The following is a 12661-nucleotide window of genomic DNA, read 5'->3' as shown; positions in this document are numbered from 1 at the left end:
TCTACTCTTCCTAACCTCAATGCTCCCCAATGTTTTTTAATGCTCCCTTTCCACTGGCATGGGACCTCTTTTGAAAATTGTGACCATCACCCTGCTGCTTAAAAATCCTACCCTCAATCCCACCATCCTTCTCCAAAGGCCTGCCTCACCTCCAACATCTCCTTCTTCTTGAAGGTTCTGAAAAGTATTTTCATTGTTCAACTTAGTGTCCACTTTTCCCTGTTTGAATTACTTCCAGTCAAAACCACTAATGACATTCTATGTAGTTGTGACAATTATGTGTAATCCTTCCTTCCTTCCTCTTTCTTCCCTTCAACTTAGTGGAAATAGTCTGCCGCACCATCCTCCCCAACTGTGGCTCCTGTTTTTAGGAGCAGGTAATGAAGTAGTCCATAAGTCAAACAGGGAAAGACGTTCTGTACATCGCACTGGAATTGCGATATACAGACACTGGCACTTTCTGATTTTAATAAAGGCAAAATACTGCAGATGCTAAAAATCTGAAATAAAAAACAGAGATCTGGAAAAACTCAGCGGATCCGGCAACATCAGTGGAGAGAGAATATGTGGCACTATATTCTTATGATTCCAGTTCCATCTGGACCATTATAGCTAGCATATCTCCTACAATGATTTCTTCCTCTTTTTAACATGATCACCTCCAATGTGTTCCAAGGTCCCATCTTTCACCTATTCTATTCCACACGAGTATGTAGCTCCTCGAGTTTATGTATCTTAGTCAGGGGTTGGCAACCTTAATGGCTAGAAGCACCGTTTTAAAAACTTAAACAAAATATAATATCCTAAGAACCCCAATGCTATTACTCAAATGCCAATAATAATGAAAAACAGGATAGACGCATTTCAACATTTTAATAGTTTTTACAAAGGTGTTTTTAATTGAATGATACTTTCTCTCAAGTGCAATGTCAATAAAAGTTTAAAAATAAACAAGCCATTTAATTACCATCAAGGTTGGGAGCCACATGAGTCCTTAATGAGCTGCAGCTGGAAAACCTTGTTCTAAGCATTGGGCAAGCTAATATTGGAATATTAGTATTCCACTAATATCTCCATGCTCCAATTGTCATCATGTTGCTTGACCTAGTATCTAAGGTCAAATTATGGATGAGACGACATTTTGTAACTGAACATTGGCAAAACTAAAGCAACCCTGTTCTTGCCCCTACGAAAAGTCCATTCCCTGCACCCATTCCCATTCTAGGGAACACTGAACCAAACCCAACCCAACTCAATTGCAACCATAGTGCCCTGCTCAACCCTGGGCTGAGCTTGAAAGATCACACCTAGTCTATTAACAAGAGACTTAACATAAGAACAAAGGAGCAGACATTGGCCATTTGGCCTTTTGAGCCTGCTGCACCATTTGATAAGATCATGTCTGCCCCCCAATAACCCTTGACTCCCTTATCTAACAAAAATCTAACTCAGCCTTGAAAACATTCAATGACTCAGCCTCCACTGCTTTCTGGAGAAGAAAATTCCACAGACAAATGACCCTCTGAGAGAAAAAAAATCTCTCTTCATCCCTGTCTTAAAAGGGAGACTTCTTATTCTTAAACTCTGTCCCCTAGATCTAGTCTTCCCCACATGAGGAAACATTTGCCTGGTATCCTCCTATCGAGTTCCCTCAGAATGTTTCAGTAAGATCACTTCTCAATCTTCTAAACTCCAATGGGTAAAGGCCCAATCTTTTCAGTCTTTCATCGTAAGATAAGCATTTCATCCCAGGAATCAATCAAGTGAGCCTTCTCTGAACTGCTTCTAACACAAGTATATCCTTTCTCATATAAGGAGACCAAAACTATACACAGTACTCCAGATGTGGTCTCACCAAGGTCTTGTATAGCTGCAGTAAAACTTCCCTACTTTTATATTCCATTCCCCTTGCAATAAATGCATTTTCCATCCTAATCACTTGTTGTACCCAATACTAACTTTTTGTGGTTCATATATCAGGGCATCCAGATCCCCCTGTACCACTGAGTTCTGCATTCTCTCACCATTTAAATACTATACTGCTTTTTTATTCTTCTTGACAAAGTGGGCAAGTTCACATTTTCCCACATTATACTCAATTTCCTAAATTTTTGCCCACTAGCTTAATGTATCTATGTCCTTATGCAGACTCTTCTACATCAAATGCTGCCTGTCTCCAGCTCTATCTCAGTGCATCTATTAAATTCCTAACCTTACCATTATCACCTCCGGTCTCAATTTTCCCAATGCCTCTTTGCTGGCCTTCTAAGCTCCATCCCACATTATCAATTCAACCAGAACTGGAAAACTCACAACCTATTGCTGCCTTACCACACCACCCCAAGTATATAACTCATCTATTTCAGAGACTCAGCATTGAAATACATCAGAGGTTTGAATTTTGTGCTATTTATCCACTAGATACCTATTAAACATGCCAGAAAAAGGTAAGATAAAAGCAAAAAACTGCGGATGCTGGAAATCCAAAACAAAAACAAAAATAAAAATACCTGGAAAGCAGGTCTGACAGCATCCGCGGAGAGGAATACAGTCAACATTTCGCTTGTCCATTCAAATGTAAGTGAATTTTTAAAAGATGCAACAAATCTTAATTACAGTCAAACAACCTCTCTGGCACTGCAATTTGTTTTTAAAGTTTGGAGTTTCATGCCTTCGGATTTTGCTTACTGTTCAAGATTATTTTCCAATACCATTAAAATTTAATAAAATGCTTTTTTGGGTCTCTTTTCTTTTCCACTCTCTTGTCCCACATTTCTTTCTCTCTCTTTATTTCGCATTCAGTGCATAGTTTCACATTCATTTCCTGGTTTAGATTCTGCTTGACTCTGATTGGTTGCTGTTGCTTGCTCTGTTCACAAAGGTCCCTGTAGATGCCGTGCAATATCAGACTCCCGCTGAGTGTAACTTGCTGCTCAAAAGCCCACAAAAGGTTATTGGCAGCTATAAGCATAATGAACAAGTCAGCATCATTCTTTTGCCACTCCCTGCAAAATCTGAGTCAAAGTGTTGAAATCTTGGGGAAGGGATTGAACCCCAAAGGTTTTACCTCAAGTGATGAGCAAAATTACATTGCTTCTTTTAAAAAGAAATGGGCTAACAAATGGCTCCTACTTAGTAAGCTTATTAACCGTGCAGGTGGGAATGAATCTCCATGTTAGATGACATTGACCCATGCCATCTGCCACATAACCTCGTGAAACAATCAAATGAAACCACATGGTGTGAACTCAAATACAGTGACATTCTTTACAGTGATAACAGTTCACTGTTTCTAATAATGGAAATCCATGAGAATATTTTTCAATCTTTATCAATACGTCTGCTTATTGCTCTGCCCCAGAATATATTCTGCACCACAAATGCTATCTAAAGCATTCCAATTTCTAGAACTTATCAATAATTCTGTCACTTTGGTTTGTACGATCTCGCTGCGGCATCAGTGCTGGGAATAATTTTCTCATATTTGCTGCACTCCATATCACGAAGATTTGCTTATTTATAGCTCCATAGGTTTCCTCAGTCTTTCGTTCTGAAGTAGATTTCTACTACCGCAGAGTGTAAAGCCATCCTAGCATTTCAAGGCAATCGTTCCTCACGCCAATGTTTTGGACAGTAAATGTTAGCAGGCAGCATAACTCAGGGAGAAAGGGACATCACAGTAAAATACAGTCTTGTGCTCATTTAATTACTTACAATTCAAGCTATATCATTGTCCCCTGCCCTGCCCTGGCTGAAATCAGCTAATTTAGCAAAATTCAGTGTTCAAAGTTACGGATAGGATCTTGTGCCCTCCCCTGTGGCAAGTGTGATGGCGGAGGGGCATGTAATCAGGCAGGAGAATGGTGGGTAGGTACCCCGCCACCTTCCCATCTCCAACCCGATTAAATCTGTGCCGGGCAGGCCTGTAGACGGCCTTCCCACTCTGCTGCCAATTGAGGCCCTTAAGTGGGCAATTAAAGCGCGCTTAAGGGACCCATCCCACCACCGTTGGTATTAGCCTAGAAACAGGCGGGGAATTCGCTATATGGGGAGTACAATAAGTAAACCCGTGCCGGCTGCTTGCCAGCCCCCCAGGGTTGTGGGTCCCTTATTCAAGGGCACAATGCCTGATCAACAGACCCAGCTACGGTAAGAGGGCCGGGTTGTGGGGCGGTGCCTGCCAAGAGCCACTCACAGCTGACTCCCTCTTCCCACCTCACCCCTCTGCACAACCCTCACCCCGTAACCCCCCTTCCTACCATCACTCACCTCTAACTTGGGGTCCAGTATTGATTCTAGGCCTTGGGTGGGTGTTGTAGTGGCAACAACTACTGCCTCCCCAGTGATGCTGCCAGCCCCTGATGGCCAGCAACTCTTGGTGTGCGAGATTTATGCCCTTGGGGTCCCTAATTGTGGAGGAAGGCCTGTTGAGTGCCCGAGTGGAACAGGATACAGTGGATCTTCCAGAAAAGAGGTGATGCAGGGTCCTGGCCGGCTCTCCAGCTGGCAGCCCAAGACCCCCATTGCCTTTCACAAGATTCTGCCCAAGGACTTTTAAGATTAAATGAGCCACTATTTTAAAACATGGTCCATAGTCGAAGCGTCAGCCTTGGTTCAGTGGTATCAATCTGCTCTGAAAAAAAAGGCCATGGGTTCAAGCCCATGTCATGTTCCAGTATATATGATCTTTCAGTCAATACTTTAAAATTTTGAACACAAAAGGATTATTAAAATGGCTGCAGCAAATCATGTGACTTTTGGCATTTTGAGCTCCAGACAGTCCTGAGTCTCAAGTAAATGAAATATGGACAATCACAACCATCCAGAGAATTCACACATCCATTTGTTTAATGATGGGCCGTTAAGAAGCTGTTTTACAGATAGAGTTCCATTGGAAAGCTGTCATAACAACTGCAAGTCATCTAAGCAGGCAAGGTAATAAACAGTAATACATTGAAAGTGGGAGATTGATTCCCCACTCCCAACCTGTTCCAACTTCAAGGTCACATAGCTGAGAACCAACATCCTGGAAATTTGACTTCAAAAAGCCTCACAACTTATTGAGCATTCTCTGCTTTACAAGGCCTACATGTCAACTCAAACATCAACTCATCTAAGAAACTACAGGCGTTCCGTGAAAGGGACTGAGCAATCATGAATTGTAATTGTATTGTTTTACTTTCATCCATATCTAATCTTTGTATATGTGATGGTGTGTGTGCATCAAGGTGAATGAGACGTCGCATTTTAAACATCTGGGGCAAATGTGAGACAACAAAATAACCTTTTTTTAAAAAACTGACAAAAAGCTTGCTGCTGGAATTATTTAAATTGGGACAATCACTCTGAGTGTAAGAAAACACACACCTTTTACTTACAAGCAAAATGACCACAGGCAGTAAAAAGGAACACATACATTCTCTCCATGACACCCACTGCAGTATCTTCAGCACATAATGCAAGTTGATGCCTCAGTGCAGCACTGAAGGAGTGCTACACTCTTGACGTTGCCATCTCTAAATGATATTTTAAACCTAGACCCTGTCTGCCTTTTCATGAACCTAAAAGATCCAATGATAGTTTTTGAAGAGGAGCAGGACAATTCTCCTGGTGTCCTGGTCAACATTTATCCTTCAGGCAACATCACTAAAAGAAGTGCCCTGTTCAATTATCTCATTGGTGTTTCTGGGACCATGCTGTTTGCAATTTGGACATGCATTTCCTGCATTATTAGAGTGACTGCACTTCAAAAATTAGCTTAAATTGCCTGAGAAGTACTTTGGCTTGTCCACTAGATTGTGAAAAGTGCTACATAAATGCAAGTGTTGACTTTCTATTTATGCATTTGACTATCAGAGCAAATCAATGTCAAGTATAGATAAAGGGTAGTACAAACAAACACTCTCCAATGTGACCTATCCCCAGAAGAACCACTCAATTTCATCAGTATGATATTTCTATTTCTCACCCCACAGCTTTACTTTGTAGGATTTCCAGTGTAGTCTTAATGCCTGGCTCAGTGAAGTGTTCATCTGAAACTGCATTCAGATCACTTACTTTAGCTTCAAAGAACAACATTGACTAATCGAGCTGGAAACAAGCATAAATCTTAAAATTGTGTCCTATCTTACTGTGCTACCAAGTTTCCCAGCACACCTGAGGCTTAATAGAGGCATAATGATCTTTTGCAAAAACCAGATTTCAAATTGTCACTTTCATAACTGTTATGCTATAAACCTTTTCATATGAAACAAATAATGACCTAGTTGAATGCTGACCCAAGCCAAATTTTTAGTACTTCAAAATAAATTGTCTCAGTTAGATATAAATATTAAATGCACAAATATAAACATCTGCTCCTTAAGAAAAAGAGGAAAGAAAAAAGAATGAAAACTTACATCTATATAACAACTTCCATCTTCTCAGATGTTCCAAAGGGCTTCACAGCCAATAGGTACATTCAAAGTTTAGCCAATACTATAATGTAAGCTAAAGTGAGTCATTTTGCAGCAGCAAGTTCCCGCAGACAGCAATATGTTGTAGCAGTGTAGGTTGAGGGAAAAATATTGGCCAGAACATTAGGAAAACTCTCCTGTTTTTCTTCAAATAATGCCAGGAGATGTCCACCCGTGATGGGAGACAGAGTCTTGGTTTAATTGCTCATCGGAAAGATAGCACCTTGGAAAGTGCATACCTCCCTCTGTACTGCATGATGTGGCAGCCAAGAATATTTGCACAAGTCTCTGGTGAGCAGATTGAACCGACAAACTTCTGACTCATAGGTGAGAATGCTACCACTAAGCTTTGGCCAAGTACTTAGTTGAATTTTAACACAAGGTCAAAGTATGCAAAATATAAACTTCAGACACACTTAAGCACAAGTACATGCAATCTTACAATGAGAAGGACATCAACAAATTGCTTCAGCTCTGTTAGAAGGGAAAGATCTTATCCTTATTATTTCACTTCAGCCAGTAGACTCTGTTTCAGTATTTTCTTACAGAACAAGTAATTCTTTGGGATTGTGAGACAGACTTGGTCCCTCTCTCAGCCTGAAAGATGTACGTAAATCTTTGTTTTATATACTGCACTCCTTTCCAAATTAGCAAACTCTACAAAAGCCAAAAAGGCACCAGAGGAGCAAGAACCAGGCCAAATAATGGTGCAAATTTGAGAACAACGTTTATAAACACTACTCAGGATGAAATTGCAAACCGGGCTAGCCAAAATTCAGATACTAAACGCGTCATCACATGCAAATTCCAATAAATGTCATTACTCCTTATTGAATGAACACAGTAGAGAATGCAACAACACTAGAATATTCCTACATATCTTCTGAACATACTCCAAATCCTGTCACTTCTGGGCTCATTTTGGGTATATGACAAAGATTATGAGCAGCCTTAAAAGCCCTTCAGCTTGTCTCCAGTGGGTGAGGATTACCTGAAAATTACAGGCTATCACACATCCTCCTGTTAATAGCAAGATGTAGCCAGCTGTGCTGCACCCAGCACAACCTCATGGACTAAGCACTATTGGGACTGAGTCAGACCATATGGTGTACTGCCTGAGAAAGCACAAACCCATGCAAACTTTCAGGAGGAAAGGCAGGACAGAGGATGCATTTGGTGAAATACCCCAACCCAACGCAGCCCCAATGAACTCAGCATATCCAAAAGTACCAAAAAAGAGGAATCATTATTACAAGTATTTTTACTGAGATGAAACAAAGCTTGGGCCAGCTACAGACTGGTGAATAAACAGTTATTAGCTTCTCCTCCTCCTAAAACCCTTTCTCAGAGACAGCAAGGAAACAGCATTTTATTCAAAATCAATGTTACTAACAGCTTGTTAAAATATAAGCATTGCAGATCATTCCACCTCCACCCTTCCAAATGCAATTGAAGCTTCATTCAGAACCAGGCACAAAGGCAACAGCAAATTGTTATGCAGAAATGCCATGTGCTAAAATAGAACATACTGCAAAAGTGTAAATCCACATTAATGAAGAGTGGGTGGTAATTTATATAAAAATATAATATTAAAGCAGCATGAAAGAAACTAAAGACTGGAGACAAGTTTCCCAAACCCGTCTTGTGGATAAACGGATTCCATTGTGTGAGACTCAGCCATGCAGATCCTGTACCCACATAAGTAATCTGTGCTTAGTTAACTGATCTCAGCCAGACAGTGGATGAGGCACGATAGTTGGCCTCAGCAACCCTAGGCTGGGGGTGGGGGCAGTAGTAAAAATCTATACTCTTGAATGCTAACAAGTGGTCCTTGCTGGAAAACTGCCTGTGTTAATTTAAGGCAATGAGAAGATTGAGCTTGGCTGTACATCTCAAACAGTCCGCATCCATTTGCCCTCCCTATTACAATGTTGGTCTTTCTCCAGGTCCTCCTTCATACATGGGACTGGAGAATGATCAGTGTCAGGCTGCTCAGAGTTGGGATAAGGGGGGCATTTTCAGGATGGCAGCCTGTAACTAGTGCAGTGCCACTATCAATGCTGGGGCCACAATTATTCACAATTTATATTAATGACTTGGATGAGGGAAGCGAATGTATTATCGCCAAGTTTGTGGATGCCACAAAAATAGGTGGGAAGGCAAGCAGTGAGGATGACACAAAGAGTCTACAGAAGTGAGTGGGCAAAAACTTGGTAGATGGAACATAATGTGGGAAAATTAGGCAGGAAGAATAGAGGAGCTGAATATTGTTTAAATGAAGAAAAACTGCAGAAAGCTACAGCACAGATAGGTTTGGGGTCCTCATCCATGAATCACAAAAAGCTAACATACAAGGTCAGCGGCATAAGGAGAGCAAATGGAATGTTGGCCTTTATTTCAAAGGGAATTGAGTATAAAAATATGGAAATCTTGCTAAAACTATACGAGGCACTAGTTACATCACACCCAGAATAAAGTGAACAGTTTTGGTCCCCTTAGCTAAGGAAAGATATACTGGCATTGGACGCAGTCCAGAGAAGGTTCACTAGGATGATCCTGATGATGGAGGGGTTTCCTTATGATGAGAGGTTGAGTAGGTTGGGCCTGTACTCATTGGAGTTTAGAAGAATTAGAGATGACCTTATTGAAACATATAAGATTCTTAGGGGGCTCGACAGAATAGATGCTGAGATTTTGTTTCCCCTTGTGGGAGAGTCTAGAACCAGAGGGCATAATCTCAGAGTAAGGGGTTTAAGACAGAGCTGAGGAGGAATTTCTTCTCGGAGGGTAGTGAATCCATGGAATTCTTTACCAGTAGAGGCTGGGTCATTAAGTATATTCGAAGATGAGATAGACAGATCTTTAATCAGTAAGGAGATCAAGGTTTGTGGGGAAAAGGCAGGAAAGTGGAGTTGAGGATTATCAGATCAGCCATGATCTCATTGAATAGTGGAGCTGATTTGATGGGCTGAATGCCTACTTCTGCTCCTATGTCTTATGGCGTTATGGAAAGAGGGGAGGAGAACTGAATCATATCTAAGCCCAGCAGCAGTCACTAGGCTGTGATTGAGTAGTAAACTTAGTTGCTTTTTGATTCCCCTCCTGATCTCAGGGGCTCAGAGGACACACAATATTGAATTTAGAAACTTCCTTGTCTGTATAGCTCCATTCCAAACACTGAACAGCTCACTGTAGTTTGCAGGTTCTGGATTTTACTACAAGTCCACCAGTACCATTGAAGAAATGTTGCATTCTATTTCTGGTTATAGAATTAGCCAGTATCCATCAAATGTTTCGTAGAATTTGTAACAATGTTCTCAACTATCAGCCTTGGGTATTATAACAGACCTAATCCATGGGATTAACGTATTTTTCTTGCACCCCTCCTACACTATAACAATTGCTTGCCTGGATTTTAAAAAAATGTTTAAAGGCAGTTTGCATTTACAGAATGCATATGTGTATTCTCATCTTTTAGAAGTAATGGCCTTTAAATACATTGTGCCACCTCTTTGAGGGGCCCTTGGACAATCTTGGTTGCTGCAGTCTGGTCATCAGCAACAAACAGTTCACTGTGCAAACTTTTTCAGTACTTCTTTCCTTATTTCTGTGTTTCATAACAGGAATTTTCAGCATATAAATTATTTATATTCATGCAAGAGGAGTTATTATGATCACTATGTAGTCTACTAAAGTGAAAGATAAGACCGTCCTTTCAAATTTACTACAATGGGTTATAGCATATCAAACCAGGCTATATTGACTCAAGATCGTCAAAAAAAATCTCACTACAGAATAATGGTCAGTTCTGTTTACAAAAACTGCCTGCATCTGGACATTGTGTGAACAATATGCTAATGATAACAAAAGCGATTTGGACTCTGACGGTAACAACTTACCCAGCCTTCAAAGGTTTTTGTGCCATTTTTCAGTAATTCCTCGAATTGCAAGGTGCAATTAGCCACGAAGTCATCGTACCCGATAGGGGTGTCGTGGAAAACGGTCAGTTCGATTTCACTGCTTCTCCAGATCTGGGTGCTGAAGTCCTCGTTAAAAGTGGGCTGGCTGGTTTTCTGTTTAGTAACAGTCTGACCGACCCTCCTGTTATCTACTTTCACCATCACATATGGATCCAGTAACTGGTAACTTTTGCTGGATATGGAATGCCTTAGGGCGCATCGGGTCGGTTTCAGATCCACAGCCTCTCCGATCTTCACTTTCAGAGATCCACTGAAGACTACCATGCTTGGAGATACAGTCCGTGCTAAATAACACCCGGTTTTCAGAGGCAATCGCGGGTAGCGGTCCTTATTACCAAAACAGATCTGAAAGTCAAAGACAAGAGATAGTTAAAGGTAGCAAAACTGCTGGAAACAAAAAAAAAACTCCGTTTAATTTGGCCGCGGAGAAAAGTTTTATACCGAAAGTTGCAGCAGGAGAGAACCTTGATTTTATCTGGAGTTACTCCTTCATTTGCCCGTCTACCTACCTGGTAACGCTGGTCCGGCAGTGGGAAACATTGCAGGTGTCTGGAATTTCCTTACACGCTTGACAGTCCTTACTTGTTAGAGCGGCTTTCTGTGGAGGAGATTCTTCACTCCCACCCGGACACTTTCGTTTTTCAGAGAGAGAGGGAGAGGGATCTTCAGAATGATGATCTATCCGCCACTGCCTTGAGTTTTAACAGTTTCCCGGAGCTGCTCAATCTGATTAATCTGGATCCATTTGTTATTTCATTCTATTTCGGCAACGAGAAGCAGGAAGCAATCAAACGTCAAATTTCCGTGTGTCAATTGCCGAAGTGTTGGGCTTTTTGTTAAACATACACACACACACACACACACCGAAAGAGTCCTGTATCCCCTTAAGGGGTGAGATTTCGAGTTAGCGAATCAATCTTTAGTAACAAACCTTTTTCACAACATTTTTTTCAAAAAAATCATTTATGTTATTTTACTTGTAAATATTTGCAAAGTATTCTGGGGGCTGTAGTGTTCCCCTACTTTCATAATTGACAAGATTAAGCACTCAGAACTACAAGTCCCAGCTTTAATTGTGATTGGCTTGGGAGGGTTCAATATTTGACGACTGCCAGCTAAAGAACCAATTGCATCGACCTAGCGATGACGGACAATCATTGCGCTCTGGGCACTGAGGGAGCGGCAGCACTACAATTTCACCTGTTGGGTGGAGTTTACATGTCAGGTGACAGTATTGAGTGAGACAGGAACCTTTTTTGTCTTGCCCAATTTTTTTGTTCACTGTAAGTTTACTAATAGCACTGTGCGCATTCCCTGCAAATAGCCAGCTTCAAGAGGTATGGATGGAGGATGGGAATTTGGAGCGCAAGGTAGTATTTGGTGTTCTTCCCCCTTCAGCAGCCTGATGATGTAACCAGGACCAATAGCAGCACCCCTTCCCCCCAAAAAAAACTCGAAAGGTTTTAGTAAATCTTGAACGAAAGGTTTGCTACTTTTCAATGAAGCCATACTCTCTTTAAAGTGATTACTTTGTGGCACAATCACTTTGGGGTTGTAAGTAACAAAAAAAAACAGCCCCCATCTCATTTCAGAGATTGCTCCTAGTAGTGAAAGGGAAATATCACGAATAAAAACTCCGCCACATAAACAGCAAATGCTGAACGTAAGTTACAGGTTCATCAGGATTTGTAAAGTCAAAAGACTGATTTCTGTTTTAGATGTAGACCCTCAACAGCTTTCTAATATTTGCAGTATGCGTTTTCTTTATAATTGCAAATCTACCATTGCAACACGAGATGTTTCAAAAGCAGTATTCCTGTTTGACAGAATATGTTTAAAGCACAGTATCAAGTAAGGATACATTGTGACCAGCCATGAAGCCTTATAAATATCACAGGAATCTGTCCATCTGATTGACAAAATTGGTAAAAACTGTTATTTATAGCATGACCATGGCATATGTAAGAACTGATTTTTTTTAACTAGGAAAATTAAAATGCAAGCTATTTTTTAATGTAACTTCATCAGGTGCTTCCTATGGAAAATTAAATGTATTATTTGTTGGTTTTTTTCACAATAATACTGCAAATACAGCAAAATTAATCACTCAGATGTCTGTATTAGATCATAGCCCATCCCAGCTCATCCCCTTCTTCAGGCTAGAGTGTACAGGTTAGGACATGCACACTGTGCACAGTTCTTTTCCATTACATGCATTACTGTCTC

The 12661-nt window shown here is 40.8% G+C and overlaps 1 protein-coding gene across 2 annotated transcripts in view; it reads right to left on the bottom strand.

Annotated features, from left to right (window-relative positions):
• The window catches only part of prkcha (protein kinase C, eta, a), a 217089-nt gene extending 205672 nt beyond the window's left edge, over positions 1-11417 (bottom strand). Inside the window, exons 1-2 of one of the 2 annotated variants that reach the window (XM_041214867.1) lie at positions 10945-11417; positions 10355-10780 (exon numbers count right to left, since the gene is read on the bottom strand). In XM_041214867.1, the coding sequence (XP_041070801.1) occupies positions 10355-10699 (345 nt within the window). In that variant the 5' untranslated portion in view covers positions 10700-10780; positions 10945-11417. The remainder of the gene's footprint in view (positions 1-10354; positions 10781-10944) is intronic. The other variant, XM_041214866.1, reaches the window with a different exon arrangement.
• Positions 11418-12661: the final 1244 nt, after the last annotated feature.

This window comes from Carcharodon carcharias, chromosome 20 (assembly GCF_017639515.1).
Source record: "Carcharodon carcharias isolate sCarCar2 chromosome 20, sCarCar2.pri, whole genome shotgun sequence".
Lineage (NCBI taxonomy): Eukaryota > Metazoa > Chordata > Chondrichthyes > Lamniformes > Lamnidae > Carcharodon > Carcharodon carcharias.
The sequence above is the reverse complement of the archived record's forward strand: the minus strand, read 5'-3'. Positions and strand labels throughout refer to the sequence as shown.